Here is a 22,941-nt window from a genome sequence, read left to right on the forward strand (position 1 = left end):
TTCTGCTTGGTTGAGACCTGCAACCTGCTTGAAGCTCTCCAGCAGTGGCAGAGACTTTTCCATACTTGTTCTTTCATTTGCTGCCACCATATAATATTCTGAGTCTGGTTGTGCTAACACAGAATATTTATAGAATCTGCTGAGGTAAGGAAAATGTTAACTTTATTAGAACATCTTTTACTACGGGCTTCCTTGCCATGAGGTCTACACGAGACAGATAGAGCACGAGACGTTGCATCACTTCCTGTGAAGATGTACACTGTGTCCCTTGAGCATATCACACAGTTAGAATTAACTTCTTACACTACACAAGACTGCCAGCACTTTCTCCAGCCTCAATGCTACCTCCCCTATAAGAGGTGCAGGCTAACTTTAAGGAGAGCCAGGAGATTAGAAATTTGGGCTGCTGCTGTTGTGTGCAGCCAATGAACAGTATGGATAACACTGGCTACACAAAGAAATTACATTAATGAGCAGACAGCACAAAGGTGGCATCCTGCCTGGATTTCAAACACTAGAATGGTTTGCACTGCTTCGTTTACAGAGCCTATCCAGTTTAGCCTCTTAAATGTTTTTTTTTAAAATAACAAAGCATTTTATAAACCTTAATGGATTTTTCCGGACAGATGGTGCAAGTAGCGTGGAATTGAATATAAAGCATTGACTCTAAAGAAATTTCTATTTAACTGTGAAGTCTTTGTTTTGGCTATGGAGTTTAGAACCAAAACTTGTGGCCTCATTGGCTTTCAAATCTGTGATAGAAGAACTCCTTAAAGTGTTTTTGTTCCTGGCAGCTGTCCAATTTAACCTTTTTAAAAGCTGAATATGCAAAAGTGATCCCATTTATGTGAGATCATGATGATGATGATTGCACATGCTTCATTTAAGATGCATTGTGCAATTTGGTTTACTTTATTTCCTAAGATAGATACACAGTAATACTAATTTACACAGAATGTTCAATTATCAAAGTAAGCGGAACGATGGTGGATGGGTGTGCACACTTTATTACCCTTATCTATGGGTGTCATGTTTTTCTCTTCTGCTGCTGGCTGGAACGATTTTAAGTGGTTGAATTGTGTTAACTGTCAGCTATTTTTTTACTGTTGTTTGTGCGTCAGCAAGAATACAGCCAGACAGTGTTCTGATAATCTGTTTTCCATCTGCTTTAAAGACTAATGCGCTCTTCCTAAATGCACAAAAGCTCAACCTGCAGAGATATTGGTGTATTGTATAAAAACAAAATACTGCAGATGCAGGACATTTCTGAAAATACTCAGCAGGTCAGACAGCACCTGTAGAAAGAGAAACAAGGTTAATTTTTCAGGTCATGATCTTCATCAAAACTGGAGAAAGTTAGTAATATGGCTGGTTTCAAGCAAGTTACAGAGGCAAGGAAAACTGGAGGGGAAGAATGAACAAAAGTGAAAGTCTGTGATAGGAGTGGAAGACAGGAGAAATTAAATGACAAAAGCGATGATGGTGCAAGGCAAAAGTGGGTGGTATTGGGACAAGCAAAGAAAGAAAAGATGGGTCTAGTGGAGATATAAATAGAAATAAAAGAAAAAAATTACCAAATAGCTGCTGTCTGAAAAAAATGAGGGCAGTTTATGGTCTTACTTTGTTGAACTCAACGTTGAGTCTGGAGGGCTTTGAAGTGCTTAATTGAAAGATAAAGCGCTGTTCCTTGGGCTCATGTTGAGCTTCATTGAAAGAGTGTAGGGGGCAAGATGAAATTGAGGCCTTTGCTGAGGACTGATTATTTGGGATTTGATAGGGGAAGCTCAGAGATTATAGTGAAAACACGCTCAAGTGTGAGCTTGGAAGGACTGGAAGGAGGGATGGGGTCAGGGGAAAGAAAGATGAAAAGGAATCCAGAAGGGCGTTGATAACTAAGAGTTGTTAAATATTGCAACCCTTGACATCTGAGAAAAGAAAAAAACCTTTTGTTAAAGCACCAGCAGAGTTGAAGGATGAAATGGAACTGTGAGATAGTGAGTTGGTTTTTTCTGAAGAAAGTAGTTGAGAACATGTATGTGGCAGTGCATGATGTTGAGCATGAATCTCTGCATGTGGCGAGAGCAGTAGTTTTTTAAATTCTTTCACAGGGTGTAGGCATCGCTGCTAGGCTGGCAAATATTGCCCATCTCTAATTGTCCTTGGGAAGGTGGTGGTGAGCTGCTTTCTTGAACTGCTGTAATCCATGTTGTGTGGGTGCTTTTAAGGAGGGAGTTCCAGTTTAGGGAATGCTAAATATCTTTGAAATACCTATGATCATGAATGGATCTGAAACATGAAGGGTGAAATTTTTTTTATTCATTCATGGGATGTAAGCATCACTGGCAAGACCAGTTTTTATTGCCTATCCCTAATTTATGTTGAAAAGGTGGTGATGATCCACCTTTTTGAACTGCTGCAATCCATATTATGTAGGTACACCTATAGTGATGTTAGGGAGGGAGTTTCAGGATTTTGAACAAGCAGCAATGGAGGAGTGGTGATACAGTTTCAGGTCAGGCTGGTGTGTGAATTTCAATTGGAATCCACGTAGAATACTTAGGAGTTGGAGACAGTTGCTGAGGAAAGAGATGTGGCTGAGAAAGAGAGATTTGGTAGAAAAATTGAGATGGCCAATGTCATGCTGGCAATTGCCAATGAAAGGTCCAGAGAGGGTAAGAAGCCAGAGGGAGGGGTCCAGGTGGAATGAGAGTTCTGAACTTGGGAGAAAGTGTTCGTGGGAGGGAACACTGCAGAGCAAAGAGGTAGGAAGAGAGGTAAACACGAAAGGAAAACAGAAACTAATGAAGCTGAACAAGATAAAAGAGACAAACAGAAATCCTGTTGGAGTAAAGAGCAGGACTTCTTCAGGCTGGGCATTCCTAGAAGGGAAGCGGCAGTGATTTAAACATCCATATAAAAATAAAATACACCAGATGCTTGAAATCCAAAATAAAAATTTTAAATATTGGAAATACTCAGCAGGCCAAGGAGCATCTGTGAAGAGAGAAACAAAGTTACTGGGCTGGATTTTGTGTCCCCAAACCAGGAACCGCTACCCCCGGTCTTCCCTCCCTGAAATCGGCAGCCTGCCTGCCATTTTGAAATCATTAATTAACAAGCTATTTCGTCGCCAGCTGCATTTTTCAGGCGTTGGACATAAAACCGTTTGGGAGTCTTTTATTCCATCTATTGTGAGGTGACACAAGGGTTCCCTCAAATGTTCTTTCCTGCACAGTGGACCCTTTCTCCCAACTTCAGAACTCTCATTCCACCTGGACCCCTCCCTCTGGCTTCTTAGCCTCTCTAGATCTGTCATTGGGAATTGCCAGCATGACATCAGCCGTCTCAATCTTTCTACCAAATCTCTCTTTCTCAGCCACCTCTTTTTCCTCAGCAACTGTCTCCACCTTCTAAGTATTTCACGTGGATTCCAATTGAAATTCACACACCATCCTGACCTGAAACTGAATGTACCAGCAGACCCTGCTGGGGAAGGTGGCAATATTTGAATGATCTTTAATGATTTTTTAAATAATTGTTTTTGTACTTATAATAAGGACTGATTCTCAGAGCAGGGAGACTTTACAATTCTAGCTGTGACATTAACCCCCTGCCATATGAAGTCCTAGCCTACAGTGCCGCTTCTCAGAACCCACAAGTTATGTATTCATACCAAGGTATGATTCATATTTCACTGTGGATGTAGCTGCAACAAAAAATCATCACTGTATTATCTTTTATATTTACTCAAATTCACAAGAGCTGACTATATTGTGGCATCTAAAAATAGGTATGAAAAACTGGCTCTGATAATAACTGCAAGGTTGGAAGAGAGCAAGGGGATGGGTTTGTGGTTGGGAAGCAACCTTCCTTTTCACCTATAATTGGCCTCCTTCCTGCCAAACAGTCACTAATTGGCCAACTGATATTGGACACACAGAGTTGGTGGGGACGGGAGCAAGCGGACACCTCAGTTTCCGTTCTATCTCTCTCGCCTCGCTGAGAAACATAGAATCCAGCCTAATATTTCAGGTTGATGACGCTTCATCAGAACTGTGAAATGTTAGAGATGTAACAGGTTTCCAGCAAGTACAGAGGCAGGGAAAGGGAGCATTGTGCTTGATCTTCCCCTCACCCAGTGTCCTCACACATACACTTCCAACCAGATAGTGGTCAGGAGTACAAACTCTGCCTCCTTTCACTCCTCGCTCAATGAGAATGAGGTTAAGACTAGGCCAGTTACTGGTCTGAAGTCATTCCACTCCTGCCTGGCATCATTTCACCTTCACCAACTTTCAAGTTGTCCAAGGTTCCTGCTGCAGGCAGGTTGGGGCCTACTTAGAATTAGAATCATAGAATCCTACAGCACAAAAAGAGGTAATTTGGCTTATTGTGGCTGTACCAGTTCTTTGAAGGATCTATCCAATTCGTGCCACTATGCTGCCCTTTCTCCATATCCCTGTATCAAATATGCATGCGAAAAAGATAAATCGCCAGGCACTTGCTGAGTTTTACAGTGAAAATGAAGAGGAGAAGATAATGAAGGCAGGGACAGCCAAGGAGAATACATAATGGAGGATATTGTCCTTTCCAAACTCTGCTCAGAATGGATGCTTTACGTGTAGATCTATCTCAGGAGGTCAGCACATTGTCACCCCCTCAACCAATATTCAACGTTGTATCTGAATTCCCAAATGCATCAGCAGAAGTCCAGGGACAGTAGTCTGGAGCTGGGCCCTCAGGGGCTTCAGCATTCAGAACATGTCAGCTGCAGGCATCTCACCAGAATTGGGGAAAAGCACAACATCACTAACTTTCCTCAAGCCACTAGAATTGCCTTGTAGAAGCAGTAGACTTAGGAAGTCATTGTTTAAAAAGAGCACTTAAGATTGACACTTGAGTATTTCATTGACTCTGAGCTGAGACCACCCCTGCAATCTAGAGCTGCAAGATGATCATCACACCATTCAGCATATCCTTCAGCATTATTTTCATCAGCCTCATCCTCATGAGGCATTCTGCAGGCCTTTTTCCTGCACTTCTGGTCCTCTTTGCTGAGTGATTTTATGGAGAACACACTATATCACAATTATCTTGCTGACTCTGCAAGGAGCCTCCAGCCCTATCTGAACCTGGACTTGAGTATCCCAACGCTCCCCTCAATGACAAAGCTTGTGATGAAGTGGCTATTATTCTACCTGTTCTGCTGTGGAGTGCTGGGGTTCCAAATGGTTGTCACCATCCTTGGTAGAAGGCGGACATCCCTTGTCCCCAAGCAGACACCTCCTAATACTGGTTCCAGAGCAAAACATAGACCAGATAATGTGCTGACGAAAGATGAAGGTATTGTGGAAGCTCTCTGGGTATTGAATGCATATCTGCATGAACCTCTTCTGTGGTTCCATGTGAGTTGGGCACTGATGGAGAGAAACACTTGTGGACAACAAAAGCTCCTGGTTGGTCAGGATAGATATTTGTCTCTGCACTTGTAGAAAGTCGGGCAGAGCTGCAAACCCCAGTGGCTCACAATTTCCATCAGCTAATAAGATATATTGACAGGCCTGTCAGATGAACCATCCATGATATGCCTGGTACATTTGTAGATGCATCACTTTCAATATTTTGCCTATTGCAGCCTGGAATGATCGAGAGGTGCAATAATTAAGGACTGTGGTCACTGGCATATATTAGTACCAGCCCAATAGGCAACAGACCCTCATGGAGGTTGCAGAAATCACAACTATCTGTCTTGACAATCTGAGTGTCCTGAAGCACTGCTGCTCAGGCAGGTCAAATAATTTGACCCTGTAAGCTGGATAAGGCCTTCTGTGAGACTGTCTCCTCTGTTGCCACCACCCCCCCCCCCCCCCCCCCCCCCCCCCTCCTCTGTACCTACCTTTCAGCTCTTTCTTCATCATGCATCTGGTCCTCTTCTTCCTCCTCCTTTTCATTCTAACAGAGTGCAGCTAAAACAGCAATTCCTTTTTATAGAAATATCCTCAAAATGACAAGCAAAACCAAACAGTGATCACAGAATCACAGTCACAATGAAGTGAAATAAGAGCTCTGAGTGTTGCAGCTTTATTTAAAGCTCTGCCCCTTTACTTTCAACATTCTTATCAGTCAGCACTCAATCCCCTCAGGGTTTCCCTGGTGATCTTGCTGACCTGTTACGATCCCAGCTGAGGTTATCACTGGGCAAGTCTGATCCCAGAGTGGAAGCCAGCTTGATAGATCCTAACTTTAGTTTGTTTGTTTAGATACGTGGAGAGCAGCTACTGAACAGAGGCACAGGGGTCAGCTGATGAACTTTTAACAAAAGAATAAATCATTTATTCAACAATACTCCTTCACCCACAATGATACCTTTACAGAAGTATACAGATTTGTAAGGATAACACAAGGTTACAAAAGTTATCTTATACTCTAATGTACACAGTAAACATGCAGTCCCTGTAAACCTATGGCACCCTGTGGTTAGACACACCACATTCTGAAATCAAGTGGCAGATGCCACCTCAACCAAATGCTATGGATCTCTCTTCAGCTCCACCCAGACACTTGTCACACGCTGAACCAACCAGTCTTATTGAATTCCGTCCTTCACACAAGGGCTTTCAGTCTCCACTCTCCACGACCTCATCTTGGAATCTTCTCCCAAACTGACGCTTTCTCTCAGATGTCTTCCGCAAGGGTTCACCTCCAGTGTTTCAAACTCTCCTTCTGATGTTCCACTTCCCTGGGTTACCACATGCATTCAACTGTCTTCCACATATTCTGTCTCCCTGCCTCAGCTGTCAACAGTACACCACTGCTTCACATGCTCATAGCAAAGAGTCACAGACTTCAGTTGCCTCCTTGGACCTTCTTGCCTCTTGCAAGCTGTGCTCACTTTAAATCTGCATTCTGCAGCTTCCGTCTCTTTAAACCTGAGGCTTAGAGCCTTTCTCTCTACCCCTCATTCTTAATTTCACTTAACAGGACCATTTCTAGGCTAGACTAGAAGGTCTTCTTTGAACTTCCCTGTTTCCACTCCCATGGATTTTTGGGGTTTTTTCTTTAGCTTGAGACTGGCCATCTGTCCCTTTTGCCCCAGTCTCTCCTGGCAGCTACTTTCAGAACCAGCTGCACTCAAACAGCTTCCAAAACAACTGCTGTTTCTCTTCTGTGTGTGTGTCTATGGGAGGGACCTGCCCCTCTTGGGAACAGTCCAATCCTTCTACCCTTGTATATTTACCTTCTCCTTAGGGGGCGTAAAGCTCCTCATTAGAAATGCAAGCACCTTTCTAAAGTGAAACTAAACCTTCATTTCACCTTCCTTACCATACAGATAAAGAGGCCAGGATATTTAGGTCAGTGAGTGAGGCAGCAGGGCCTGCTTGCCGACAGGGGGATGATGTCAGGCGGAACTCCCGACATCACCCCACATCATTTCAATTTTCAAGTCGGCGGGGGCGCAGCTGAATCAGCTGTGTGCCTGCCCACCTGTCAATGGCCTATTAAAGCCATTTAAAAAGTAATTGAAGTCATTAATGAACCTGCCCATCCAACCTTAAGGTTGGCGGGCAGGCCGGGAGCCCTAGTGGGCTTCCAAAAAAGCATGAAACCTTATCCACGGGCGGGATGAGGTTTCATGAGGATTTTAAAAATTTAATAAATGTTTGGTTTAAAGTGATGGACATGTCCCAACTCATGTGATGGTGTCACATGAGGGGACATGTCAGGGAAATTTTATTTTTGCCCCCTCATCATTTTTAAATTTGGCGCCGATCTTCTTGAGGCAGCACTTAGCCTCAGGGAGATGAGTGTGTACCTCCATGCGTATGCACAAAACAGCACACTTTCAGCTGAGGGATCCCCCACTGCACCCCCACAGCACCCCCCCCCTTGCACAGGGAATGCATAGCATAGCCTTAATTGGCCCGCCCATGTAAAATGGCATCGCACCCTCATTTGGGGGTGCTGATCGGAAATGTGCCCACATGCACCCGCTCATGCATTCCCTCCCCCCCCCAACAGGGGGGAAAATTCTTCCCAGAAATACAAATCAAACTTAAACTTTAAAGCTAAACCTCATTCCTAGCACCCACAAATACCAATATAACTTAAACTGTTTCTATTTCCTAATACTCCTCAACTCCCCCCAGACGCTTGTCACACCATGGACCAACCAGTCTCACTTGAATTCTGTCCTTCATACGAAGGCTTCCAATCTTTATCCTCCAAGACATTGCCTTGGAATCTTCTCCCAAACTGACACTTTCTCTCAGACACCTTCCGCAAGTGTTCACCTCCAGAGTTTCAAACTCTCCTTCTGATGTTCCACTTCCCTGGGTCACCACATGCATTCAAGCTGGTTTCCACACACTCTGTCTCTCTGACTCAGCTGTCAACAATACACCACTGCTTCACAAGCCCATAGCAAAGAGTTACAGACTTCAGTTGTCTCCTTTGACCTTCTTGCCTCTTGCAAGCTGCGCTCGCTTTAAATCTGCTTTCTGCGGCTTTTGTCTCTTTAAATCTGAAGCATGGAGCCTTTCTCTCTGCCCCTCACTCTTAACTTCACTTAGCAGGACATTTTCTAGGCTCCTGACCTTCCTTTGACTAGCAGGTCTTCTTTGGGTTTTACCCTCTTCCATTCCCCTGGATTTTTGTGTTTTTTTCTTTAGCTTGGGATTGGCTATCGTCCCTTTTGCTCCAGTCTCTGCTGGCAGCAACTTTCAGAACCAACTGCACTCAAACAGTTTCCAAACCAACTGCTGTTTCTCTTCTGTGGGAGGGATCTGCCTCACTAGGCCCCTGATGCTAGGCAACAATCCAATTCTTCAACCCTTGTATGTTTACCTTCTCTTTTGGGATCATAAAACTCCTCATTAGAAATTCAAGCACCTTTTGGAAGTGAAACTAAAATTCCATTTGACCTTTCTTAACTCGCAGATACAGAAATACAAATCAACCTTAAACTTTAAAGCTGAAACTCATACCTAACACCCACAAGTACCAATATGACTTACTCAAACTGTCTATTTCCTAACAGATCCTAATTGCACCCCAATTACAGTGGGAGACTTTTCAACACCATTAATATTGTGGCAACTGGGAGCACAGTTGGGAGTGGGATTACATTTACTGGGAGTTGAATGACTTGCCTGACCTCTTCTGCCCCAGGAGGTGTTGGAGACTGGGGGTTGTGAGCATGGTAATTAAAATCATAGCTATGATATTTTTAACACTAAATGGAGATCTGTTATATAATGAGGATGTCTTGTTCAGCAATAAAACTAGACATTTGTTTTGTAGAAATCACATTTTAATGTTCACTATTCTGTCATTTTCAAGCAAAAAGACCAAGTGGAGAATTTTCCCCCCACCGGGGGAAAATGTGCGGGGGCGGAGCCAGGCGCAGACTCGATCGGCGCCCCGATCAGGTCCGCACCGCCATTTTACATGACATGTGACTGGAAGCGCTGTGCGCTCCCTGTGCAGGCAGGGAGGGGATTCCCTGAGTCAGGGCCTGCGTTCTTTCGCGCATGCGCATGAAAGAGCGCAGAAATCTCCCTGAGGCACTTCTGTGTCTCAGGGAGATTAGTTAAAAGCTTTAAAAATTTAAATAAAGAAAAGAAAATATTTTAAGACATGTTCACTCATTGATAGTGTCACATGAGCTGGGACATGTCAAGGAATAATGAAAAAATTTGCTTAATGTATAAACCCTTCATGATGTCACCACGCATCATTTTACATCTTGGTGAGCGGGCTCTGCCCCCACTCGCCGAGCCGAAAATTCTGGCCCAAGTCACTTATTTTCATAATCATTCTTAAAAGAATTTTCCTGTAGCTGTCTTCACTTATGCAGAAAGTTTGAGTATACATATTAGGCTATTTTCAGGTGAAACAACAAAACAACCCTCTTTATTTATATTCTTTTGATTCAACTCAGGAATAGGAAGTGTAAGAATTTGTCACAATAGTTTTCCCTTTAGCTTGTTCCAAAGTTTTAGGGGAGTGGGTTTCTGGCAAGAATCCATGCTAGCGAGTTGATTTCCCCCGGGAGAGGCATCAGCACATCATGGCAATTTTCTGCTGGACCCCAATTGAAATGCCACCAGTCCATAGGAACAGGTGTAGAAGGTGCAGAGGAAATGTCGATAACCTGAGATTGTATGTGGTGGTAACTGATCACCAGTTCCAGGTAAGTGGTGGGGAGAGGACTTCGGGAGGGTTGTGGGAGGACAGTAGAGGAGCACTTAGGGGCGTTTAGGGAATGCAACTTTTGATCCTGGGGTCTAAGGAACACGGCTGTTCCTACTATCCCCACAAAGGAAAGTTTTAAGTTTAGCTTAAGTATCTCCTTTGTCATCAGACCAGATAAAAACCTGCTTCTGCCTAGCAAGAGAGTCTTGCTGATGCTTCCCATCTTGTGGCCCAATTACCTCTAAATTTGCATTGGTTGTCTATTGATGTAATAGCACCCAGATTTCCATAAATTTATGAGGCTCCAAAACCCTGCAGGTATTTTCGTAGAGGGTTGGGATCTGAGCTGGTAAGTAACCTGCTCATTTTTAACTACATGCCGAACAGTTTTCTATTGAGCAGTTAGGGTTTAAAATTAACATATCAGCCTTTTATAAAGTTTTATAGTATGGTCCAATTCAATGCAGTTGTTTATCTGTGACATTATTGGCAGCAGCCAGTTTAACTTCTGCTCACACAGTGCTAAAATTAAAATACTAACAAAATTCTAATTTTACCCAATTAGACTTGTGTAATAACCCATTAATGCTTATCTTATGAAGAAAGGTTGCACAGGTTGGGCCTATACCCATTGGAGTTTAGCAGAATGAGAGGTGATCTTGAAGAAATGTATAAGATCCTAATACGGATTTGATAGGATAGATACTGGGTAGATGTTACCATTTGTGGGAGAGACTAGAATTAAGGGACACAGTTTAAGAATAAGAGATCTACCATTTAAGATGGAGATGAGGGAATCCCATCCATGCACTCTCATGCTATCCCCTGCCTCAGAACCCCTAGTTCGGGGGTGAGGGCATAAAATTCTGGCCCATGTGTATTTTCTTGCTTGTAGAAAGTAATATAGAAAATTTGGACAAATTATTTTTTAAAATGGACATCTCCAGTCTCCCTAATGCCAACAGACTAAAATTCCAGCTCAATTTATCCAAAGTGCAGAGCTGCAACAGAAGAGTAGGTTTTATAAAGGACTAGTTACCAACTATTTTATTCCAAAAGTTTTCTTCAAAGTTGTACTGAAGTTTAATACTAATGTCAGATCTGAATGGAGTGATTTATTCACTTTACCTTTACAATACCATCATTAATTTTATTGTTTTTGGATACTTTTTTTGTATCTACTTCTACATACGTGATCACAAGCATTATTTTCTTTTTTATTTATGTAGCACTATCCACGACCACCAGATGTTTCAAAGTGCTTTACAACCAATTAAATAGTTTTTTGAAGAATAGGCACTGTTGACATGTAGAAAACACGGTAGCTAATTTGCGCTCAGCAAACTCCCACAAGCAGCAATGTGATAATGACCAGATAATCTGTAATGCTCTTTTATAATTCTTAGCCAATCCCCTATCATTTAGACTTAGAAATATTATTACTCGCTGTGTTTCCATTTGACTTGTATTAGAAGTTACCTGGGAAGATCAGCAGCGAAAAATGAATGGTACAGTAGCTGACGACAGCACAGAACAGAGGCAGCTTTCTGAGCCAGGTTTGTCAGGCTATGAAAATCATGGAAAGCATGAGACTTTTTATGAGTAGCAGTGGATTTTAGTCTTCGTGCTTTTTTGTGTGTGTGTATGTGTGCCTGTGATGTGTTCCTCTTCCCACACAGTGTATTATGTACATTTGCTTCACAGATAGAATACAATATATAATTTAGCCTCTTCCTAACACTAATCCTTTTAGAAACTCTACCTCGTAATTTTCAGGTTTATAATAATGTAAGTATATGATATGGCAATGGGTGGAGGGTTGACTTATTGAAGCAGGAAATAAAACTAATGTTTAAGAAGCAACTTTGCTCTTGATTAGTACATTTCTGAAAATTCACTATTACATTATAAATTATGATAATTATGCTTTTTATGACATGACTAAAGAATTGTACAGCCATTCTTTGATAACATTCCATTATTATTTTTAAAGACCCAATTCAAACTGATGCATATCTAAGTTCTAACTCATGCTCAGTGTAAAGGGGAACCGTTAATTTCAGTGGTGACTGCTGGTAACATAAAAAAATTACTTCCAAAGGAGGATCATTCTAAGAGCCTTTCCAGTGGAAATATTTTTACACTCTGTGCAGTATGAACACATTTGCTTGATACATATTTCTGTGCATTGTTTTTACTGTGTAATTGTTTATCCTAGCATAATAGGACTGCACTTGTGTTTTTGTTGTGTATCTGCTGTGGTTAATGCAGTCAAATATTCCTAAAAAAGCTGTTGTAGCTAAAGGAAAGCTTCAGTTATCTGGGTGCATTGAGGCTTTAAGGGTATCTATGTTTGAAGTATACAGCATGTATATAATGGCAAGCTGTTGAAGAAAAATTCTATGAAAAATAATGTATTTGTGTATAGGAATATTGAGACCAGTAGGTTGGCTTTTCAGCTCTGGGGAACTGAAATCAAACCCAGCCCAAAGTGATGAAATAAGAGTCTTCTTTGTCAACTGAGGCAGGTTATTAGGTCAGAATAAAAGGAAATGTACGTTGCAAAAACATGAGACTTGGGTTGTTTTAAACTGGCACTGTGCATTTAAAATGGAATGTGTTCTATATTCATCTTCATGAACAAAATTATTTTGAAACATGTTCAGTAAGTATCAAAACGTAACAAATAAACAAAATGTGTTACACTGTAGGACACACTAAAATAGAATCTAATTTTTTATATACTGCACAGTGCACTAGGGCAAGATTCCTAGTCTTCTGATTACTAGATAACTGAGTGTCTACTGTAAAAAAAATTGTAAATGATTACTTGGCTACATCCAGTGTTTATTCTGTGAAATAAAACCTTAACCACCTCAATGAGAACAAATAATGGCAGAGTTAAATAATCACTGTCAAAAGGTATCTGAATGAATATATTTGTATTTAATATATGTAATATAGAAATATAGCTGTATCAAATATATTCATGAACAATTGCAGAAGACAGTAACTATATTCATAGAAAAAATTGATAAATGTCCCTCAACTGATGGGGCTGAATTTTCCGCTCATTGGGGGGGAAGTTGATGGGCGGGCGTGCTTCCGATTGGCGCCCTCGATCGGAGGCACGGCGCCATTTTACGTGGGCGGGCCAATTAAGGCCCGCCCAGCATGACATCTGCAGGGAAGTGCTATGTGCTTCCTGTGCGGGCGGGGCGGGGGGGGAATGCCTAATATCAAGAGGCTAAGTGCTGCCTGAAGGAGATCGCCTCTCCTTTCAAAAATATTAAAAATAGAAAAGAAAATTTTCTTACATGTCCCTTCATGTGACAATGAGACATGTTCATAATTTCCAAAAACACTTTATTAAAATTCTTAAAACCCTACATGAAACCTCATCCCGCCTGTGGATGAAGTTTCATGTTTTTTCTACTTCCCGTCGGGGCTCCTGGCCTGCCCTCCCACCTTAAGGATGGACGGGCAGGTCCATTAATTACTTTAATTGCTCTGTCAATAGCCTCAATTGGCCATTGACAGGTCAGCGGGTGCGCAGCTGATTTTGCTGCGCCCCCGCCTTCCTGAAAATTTAAATGGGGCGCGATGATGTTGGGAGTTCCACCCTATGTCACCATGCCTCATTTTACACATCGGCGAGTGGGCCTTGCCCCTGCCCATGGTGTTTCAAGAAAAGCTCTTCTCAAAATTCTTAAACCAGCAGTTGTTGCAGAGACAGTTATGCATATTTGGGCAACCATCTATCTGCTTCAGAGTTCCTTTCAGTTCTAGGAAAGTCTAGGAAAGGAGGATTAAGGTAGTGCAACACAGTTAGGGTTCAATATTTTAGTAAGTCAATTAAAAGACAGAAAGAATGAAGACCTCACTTTGCCAGACATGGTAACAAACAGTTTCTGTGCTTTTATGATTGCACATTGCAAATCATGACTAAATTGGTTAATTATATCAAGCAGGCAAGAATTCTGCCTTACCTGAAACCTGCATGTGTGTCCAAATGTGGGGATAGGAAAAGGATATCTGGATCGTAGCATAAACTGGAATAGTATTGTGCAGACATGTGATTCTGTCCGTTGCAAATCTCTGAAGTTCACTTTCAGTTGATTCAGATTGTGCCGAGTCATCCTAAATTTAACAGCTCTAAATTAATCCTGTTTGTTTGTTAGGTATTCTTTGCTTTTTTGTTAGGTTTTGTTTGCTTTTTGCTTTAATTTTGTTGAAGCCTGGTTGGTTTTTAATGAAGTTTGGCAAACTGCAACATTATTGTAAGGTGTCTGCAATTAAACAAATACTCAAAGCAAACTTGAATTTATTGATGCTATTTTGAAAAAAATAACATATAAACTGTGGAAAGATAATGACTTAATTTTGAGCCAGATTTTGCTGAATGCCATTTAACTGGTGTTCAGCTGATAATTACATTGAGTTACAAGGATGTTGAAGTGTTTCAAGAAATCAAAGATAATCAATGTACTAATGAAAATTTTGTTCCTAAGTATCATCTGGTAAAAGGACCCTTTATAATTTATCTGTATATCTCAATTTTAACAGATCCGTTAAGCCTGGCACCCTTATAATAATAATAAGCAATCTGAACTGTCACCGTATAGAAAACAAAAACAGAATTACCTGGAAAAACTCAGCAGGTCTGGCTGCCAGACCTGCTGAGTTTTTCCAGGTAATTCTGTTTTTGTTTTGGATTTCCAGCATCCGCAGTTTTTTGTTTTTGTCACCGTATGGAGTTGGATATATTTTGGTGATGAGAGATGGATGTAAACAGCAGCTCTGATGTTTTCTTTTCTGATTAAGGTTTCAGCCGTTATTGATTAGTTTCTTTTCTAGATTTTTTTCAGCATTTTCATCAGTTCTTTGAGTTTATAACCTAATAGCCATTCTAGTAACCTTTTAAGTCCTAGTCTTAAATCAAAATGGAGCTCACAAAACTTGTATCAAATTTCCATTCTCAACAAAACACAGTGCAGTAAGCTGTTTACTCTGATGCATTGCCCAGAGCGTTGCATGTCAAGTCTAAACATGGAACCTATGCACTTTAAAACAGCACCCCTTGAATAAAAATGTAAACAAAATCCAATTAAATCCTGGGTTCTAATTTACAAGTTTTCTGAATCGCTTTCATGACCCACTGCGCCTATTTGAACCACAAGACAAGTAGAAAGTCATATCACGACACTTATGAGGTAAAGGTATGAAAAGTTATCCTTGGGTATTGACTGTTTTACTTCCTCCATTTCAGCACTATTTTTGACTCATTAGAAGGCATGATGCTGTCTCTTTAGCATCCATGCAAAAGTCTCTTACTAACTCTGTTTCTATGCTTGTGTTTGTGAGTCAAGCCACCTTTCACTCCTTTGGCTGCCTGTCCTTGTGGTATAACAGGCGTAACAAGCACCTGTTTCTCAAAAATTGACTACCTGATGAATCTCACCTCTAATCTGGTTCAGTTCATTTCCATCAGTCTCAGTTTCATTATCTGAAAGCATCCACTCACGCTCATCTTCTTTGTCTATGTCTTGCCATTTCTTGATCACAGAAGAACTGGAATCACCCAAGAGGAGAAACTCAGGTCTGTCTCTTCTATTCCTTATTTTCTATTGTCTGCTGTGTTCATCTGAATGGAATCTATACTTGCTGTGTGATTTTTTTTTTGTGCTTCCCTTTTCTCTTTCAAACGCAGGATGTTTTAAAGAAAGAAAGGTGTTTAGTCAATAAGTTCCCAGAACCTCTATTATCTCCTAACATTCTTTCATGTTCAATTTAACATCACAGCATAAGCATGGCAGGAGTTAGTTCTTGGTATAATTACGGCAGATGATGTAGTACCACAGTACAGAACAACATCATCTTCTTGAATTCTCTGCCTGAAGCAGCTCCTTGGTTGTTATTTGCTGAACCACTGCAAAGTGCTGTGATTTTGTACTTAATGTAGGGTGAGGAGGCAGGCCCTGAGTAAACCTTACCAGAATATGCTGTTGGCATTAATATGATCCACACGCTAACCATTTAGCCAACTGAGCAAACCAGCACCTCCAGATTGAACATGTCTGGGATTAATAATAAAATCAGAGAAATGTTGTTCCAGGGATGTAATCTGTTTGGCCTCTTTTTATGGTTAATGTTCCCTGGTGTTAGCTGTGATCTTTGTTACCATGCTTTGTACCATGCTTATCCTGTTCATCATTTTAATTTGATATTAATATTATTTATCTATTTTAATTTATGCAGCAACGTTCCATATACATTCTTTTTTTCCCCCTCTGCCTCTTTAACATTTAGAGGAAAACGATGCAGAAGCAGAGATCTGGGAATCAGGTAGGATGATCTGGGTTGCAAGCTGTGTGTTTAAGTCATTAGCACACCTGTAGCATCTTACTGATTGACAGCAATCTAGATTCCAAACTGGCCATCAAAGCAGCTTTTATAAAAACAAAGATAAAAACAAAAAAACTGCGGATGCTGGAAATCCAAAACAAAAACAGAATTACCTGGAAAACTCAGCAGGTCTGGCAGCATCGGCGGAGAAGAAAAGAGTTGACGTTTCGAGTCCTCATGACCCTTCGACAGAACTGTTCTGTCGAAGGGTCATGAGGACTCGAAACGTCAACTCTTTTCTTCTCCGCCGATGCTGCCAGACCTGCTGAGTTTTTCCAGGTAATTCTGTTTTTGTAAAGCAGCTTTTATATTAGCATCACTTAATTTGGATTCCAGGGCACCAGTATCTGTTTACACTGCTGCCTTATCCCACTGGCAGACTTGTAGATCCAGACAAAGCTGAATCTTTGAGTCTTTAGCCAGACTAATTAGGGGCACCAGATTTAGCTGCAGAAACACAAAGAGCCAGCTAACGGACCCCCTGTGTCTCAGCATTCAAATTCAAACAAGGCCGGTATAAAGGAAGCTTCATTTGTGAGGCATGCCTTTAAACTGATAAAGGAACTTCCTCTAATGTCCCTCATTCCTGAAACATTCAAACTAGTGCATTAGATTACTGATATAAAGATAGTGCTCAATGCAGTATTTTATTTTAATTTTAGAAAAACAAGAGATTTATTTTTTTCCTGCCTCCCATTTTTGCAGTTAATTTTTCTTACAATAAGTAAGTGAGGTCAAATGGTGGTAATTGTGTTATGATGTGGCAGGTGGCATTTGCCAGGCTGACCAAATCCACAAGGGAAACTTGGCCACGCTATCACAGCGATTTTGCAATTTGTATTTATTATGAGAAGGCTAGGTCAGGAGTAATGAGTCCACTGCCACCTTTAGAGATTTTAAAGATTAAATTAAAACATTTATTAACAAAAGAAAAAAACTCAAACACACACACAAGATTACAGTTACACTGTTATAATAGTTCCCAAAAGTTCTACTTAACCAGACTCCTATCTACACACCCCCTTTAAGGCAGCAGTCTAAATTGATTCCAAATTTATAAAATCATCCAGAAATTTTACCACAAGCACACACTGGACAATGGACTACCAAAGGCTTTCAACACAACTTTGGTTACTGGAACAGCAAACTTCTTCAGGGTGGCTAGAGGCATCTTTTCCCAAGTTTGTTTCACACAGTCACCTTTCAGATCTCATATGGCTACATCACTCACATGGCCTTTCATCCTTCTTTTGATTTGTAAATCCCATTGTTTCAGTTGGTCTTTCGAAGTTACTTTCCCAGAATATAAAAATTTATGTTATCATTATGGCTAGCACTTTTGGGAAAAATCAACATAATATCCTTGCCTTATTTATCTTGCTAGTTATAAACATTTTCCAGCCAGTTGTAAACATTTTCCATGTCTCTTTGAAAATCTCACACTTCTTCAGTTGTCTAAAAATGAAAATTTCATTCTCTGTTTCAGTCTCTGCTGAGGCTTCACCTGAGTTCCATTTCAAACGCCCATTTTACAACTCACTTCTTTGATAATTTAAACCTTGCGGTCTACCCATCTCTAATTTAAATAAATCAGCCACACACACCCATAAACCTACTTTAAAATATCCCACAAAAATATGAAAAATATAAGTTTGTGGCAATTGTTATGAAAACCTTTCTATATTGGAGTTTGCACCTTGCATGTATTTTGTTTAGTTCTATTTAGAAACAATCTCTGGTGTAGTCAAAAACTGTCACTATACACAGCTTCTCAATGTGATTTACATAGAATTTACACCACAGAAATAGGCCATTTGGCCTACTCGATCTATTCCAATAATAAAAGCACAAAGTGCTGGAAATACTCAGCATCTGTGAAGAGAGGAATAGAGTTAATGGGTGGAATTTAATGTGGCTGGTGAGGGGCCTGTCAGGTGCTCCAAATTTTGGTGGCACCCCAGCCAACCCGAACTCTGAGAGCCCTGATGGAATAAAATTCCTAATTGGCAGCAGGAACCCTGCCACTGGGGCTCCCAGCTTCCCTGAGGTTATTTAATTGCAGTACCGCCATGTGTGCAGTTAGAGGCTGGCAGCTCTGCAGTACTGGCAGCACCACTGGGATTGGTGACCAATGCTATCAATGCACTGGGACCTACAAAGAGAAGTGGTGACAGATCCTCCAAATTCAGGTAAGTGGGGCGGGATAGGGATCCCAGGGAGGAGGCCAGTTGATGGGGGTGGAAGATCGACAGCAAGGATGGGGGTGTGGCTCCCTGCAGTCCCCCACCCTCTTTCAGATTCTGAAAGAATCCAGAACTTGCCGTGCCACCAGCCAAGCTGTTCTAGTACAGCTATAACACTGGCATCTACCCGGCTATGTGGAAAATTGCCCCGGTACGTCCTGTAAACAAAAAGCAGGACAAATCCAACCCGGCCAAGTATTGCCCCATCACATCTACTCTCAAACATCAGTAAAGTAATGGAAGGGGTTATCAACAGTACTAGCAAGCAGCATTTGATTCGCAATAACCTGCTCACTGATGCCCAGTTTGGGTTCCACTGGGTAACTCAGCTCTTGACCTCATTACAGCCTTGGTTCAAACATGGGCAAAAGAGCTGAACTCCCGAGCTGAGGTGAGAGTGATTGCCCTTGACATCAAGGAAGCACTTGACAGAGTGTGGCATCAAGGAGCTCCAGCAAAACTGGAGTCAGTGGGAATCAGGGAGAAAACTCCGCTGGGTGGAGTCACATCTAGCACAAAGGAAGATGGTTGTGGTTGTTGGAAGTCAGTCATCTCAGCTGTAGGACATCACTGCAGGAATTCCTCAGGGTAGTGTCCTCGGCCCAATCATCTTCAGCTGCTTCATCAATGACCCTCCTTCCATCAAAAGGTCAGAAGTGGGGATGTTCGCTGATAATTGCACAATGTTCAGCACTATTCGCGACTCCTCAGATACTGAAGCAATCCGTGTCCAAATGCAGCAAGACCTGGACAATATCTAGACTTGGGCTGACAAGTGGTAAGTAATATTTGTGCCACATAAGTGCCCGGCAATGACCATCTCCAACAAGAGAGAATCCAACCATCGCCCCTTGATGTTACCATCACCAAATCCCCCACTATCAACATCCTGGGGGTTACCATTGACCAGAAACTGAACTGGTTTAGCCATATCAAAACTGTGGCTACTTGAGTAGGTCAGAGGCTAGGAATCATGTGACAAGTAACTCACCTCACGACTCCCCAAAGCCTGTACACCATCTACAAGGCACAAGTCAGGAGTTTGATGGAATTATTCCCCACTTGCCTAGATGTGTGCAGCTCCCACAATTGAGGAAGCTGGACACCGTCCAGGACAAAGCAGCCCACTTGATTGGCACCACGTCCACAAACATTCAGTCCCCCAACACCGACGCACAGTTGAAGCAGTGTCTGCCATCTACAAGATGCACTGCAGGAACTCACCAAGGCTCCTTAGACAGCACCTTCCAAACCCATGACCACTATTACCTAGAAGGACAAGGGCAGCAGACAGATGGGAATACCACCACCTGGAGGTTTCCCTCTACATAACTCAACATCCTGACTTGGAAATATATCACCGTTCCTCCACTGTCGCTGGGTCAAAACCCTTGAACACTTTTCCTAACAGCAGTGTGTGTGTACCTACACCACATGGACTTCAGCAGTTCAAGAAGACAGCTCACCACCACCTTCTCAAAGGCAACTAGAGATGGGCAATAAATGCTGGCTCAGCCAGCGAAGCCCACATCCCATGAATTAATTAAAAAGTCCCTTGATCAGGCACAGAGTACCTGTGAATGAGGGAACCCCTAGAAGGCCACAGTCATACGGACTCAAAACGTTAACTGTATTCCCCTCTGCAAATGCTGTCAGACCTGCTGAGTTTTTCCAGCTATTTTTGTTTTTGTTTCAGATTTCCAGCATCTGCAGTATTTTTCTTTTATCTTAGGGTTTATTGGGAGACCTCCCCAGATGGCAAATCCCATCCCATCGTGAGTTGAATACCAGTGACAGATGGATGAGGCCTTTAAGTGGCCACTTAAGGGTCCCAATTGGCCTCTGGGCAGGAAGGCTGCTTGGAAGCCTTCCCACCCCAGATTTAATCAGGAGGAGGTGGGAAGGCAGCAGGGTATCCATCTACATCCTCTGACTCGATTGCAACGAACCCCACCTACCCCCACTTCGCCTCTCCGGGGGTGGGGTGGGGTGATGGGTTGCATTAAACTCTCTCCAACATTTCAAATCGATGACCTTTCATCATTAATGAAAAATGTTCAAGATGTACCAGGTTTAAAACAAGGAGAGGCAGGAAAAGGGGTTGGGAGGAATAGATCAAAAATGAAGCTCTCCCCCTTCTCCCCACATCCCTGACTCTGTACTTGCTTTAAACCTGTTACGTCTCTAACTTTTTCCAGTTATGATGAAAGACCTGAGACGTTGGGTCGAGTTTGCATGGAGGAAGCGGGAAGATTGAGTTGGGAAACTTGCCTGAAACAGGAAAGTGGGCAAAGATCCCAGAATTGGGTCCTGTCCACCATTATTAAAAGACTTCTGAGTCGATCCGACTCGGCAAATATCCACAGCGTTTTCTCTGCCTCTTGCTCCACAGGTGCTAGCCACAACTATTGAGTATTTCAGCATTTTCTATTTTTATTTCTATCCTTCACTGCCTGGCAATCTGAGCTTTGACATTGGTGACATCATGTCACCATATGATGTCGTCATGTTGTCATTTCATGATGTCACCAATGTGACATGGAAGCTGATGACACTCAGCTCTTAACCTAATAGAGGCCTTTAAAATTATAAAGGAGTTTATCAGGGTAGAAGTAAAAAGATGTTTCAATTTGTGTGGGAGTCCAACATTAGAGGACATAAATGTAAGATAATTACTAATAATTCCATTAAGGAATTCAGAACGGCTAGTATGTGTAACTTGGTACCAGGTGAAGTATGAACTTTCAACAAAACTTTTAAATTGGACACAAACAGACTATTAAAATGACTGCTGCAAATCATGTGACCTTTGGCATTTGAGCTTCAAACAGTCCAAAGTCTTAAGCGAATACCTAATTAAATATAGATATTCACAGCCATCCGGGGAATTCACACGTCCCTTAGTTTAAAGATAGATCAATACAAAAGACTATAGAATTCCAGCCAGCATGTCACTCTGTTTCACCCTGGACAAAAAGGAACATTGAAACTCAATGGCCCGGCATGCCGATGCATAAAATGACGCATGGTGATGTCGGGCATGCATCCCGACGTCACCATTCCAATCTTCAGTTCAGCGGGCGTGCACTGGAGTCGGCTGCCCGCCCGCCGAACTGTCGAAGACCTGTTAAGGCCATTAATTAACTAATTAAAGTGATCGCCAGAGCTGCCCATCCAAAATTAAGGTTGGTGGGCAGGCGAACAGCCCAAGCGGCCTTCACATTTTTCATAAAACCTCATCCATGGGCGGGATGAGGTTTCATGAAGTATTTATGAAGTAAATAAAATGTCTTATGAAAATTCATAAACATGTCCCAACTCATGTGACAATGTCACATGAGGGGACATGGCTGAGTAATTGTATTTTTTCTTTTTTTCCAATGTTTTATTATTGAATTAATCTCCCTGAGACAGCTCTGTGCCTCGGAAATTTCTGCACTCTTTCACGTGCTGAGCACTTCCGGATATGCGTCATGCTGGGCGGGCCTTAATTGACCCGCCCACGTAAAATAGCGGCATGCAGCTGACCTTGGGCGGCGATCGGCTCTGCACACCAACCCGCTCCTGACCTGCCCACCCAATGGGGAAGAAATTCTCTCCAATATGTGTAAGATGGATGTGAATGGATCCTATCAACCTTCCTTTGTATTGTGATGGTTTCTCTCATCCACACTGGACTGATTGAATCTCAAGGCATTAAACAACAGCACAGGCTGATTGGAATCAACATCCACGCCATCCTCTATTTGGGAAAATGAATTTGAACTTGTCAATGTCACATGATGAGGGAAACATTTTATTGTCTGCTTTTAAATCAGCTAGAAGCTGCTTTGCAGAGAGAGTTCCACCAAAAGCCACTGAACTAGCTGCAGGTCATCTAAGCAGCCAAGGTAATAAACAATACCTTGAAAGTATGGAAATCCTGACAGAGAGAAGGACTCCCTCAATCTGTTCCAACTTCAAATTTACCTAGGATCCAGCCTCCTGGAAATTTAGCTGCAAGAACCCCCACAGCTTACTGAGTATCCTTTTGTTTATCAGACCTTCACTTCAATTTTAAAGGATTGACTTCATCTAAGAAACTATAGGCCTACCACAA

General features: G+C 41.9%; 1 protein-coding gene across 1 annotated transcript in view; it reads left to right on the forward strand.

The window, feature by feature from the left end:
• Window positions 1-22,941, forward strand: part of rims2a (regulating synaptic membrane exocytosis 2a) — a 1,407,304-nt gene that overhangs the window by 1,101,281 nt on the left and 283,082 nt on the right. The window contains 3 exon segments of the mRNA XM_041189340.1: window positions 11,667-11,750; window positions 15,761-15,793; window positions 16,504-16,539. Coding sequence (XP_041045274.1) covers window positions 11,667-11,750; window positions 15,761-15,793; window positions 16,504-16,539 — 153 coding nt within the window.

The sequence above is a fragment of the Carcharodon carcharias genome, chromosome 6 (genome assembly GCF_017639515.1).
Source record: "Carcharodon carcharias isolate sCarCar2 chromosome 6, sCarCar2.pri, whole genome shotgun sequence".
NCBI lineage: Eukaryota > Metazoa > Chordata > Chondrichthyes > Lamniformes > Lamnidae > Carcharodon > Carcharodon carcharias.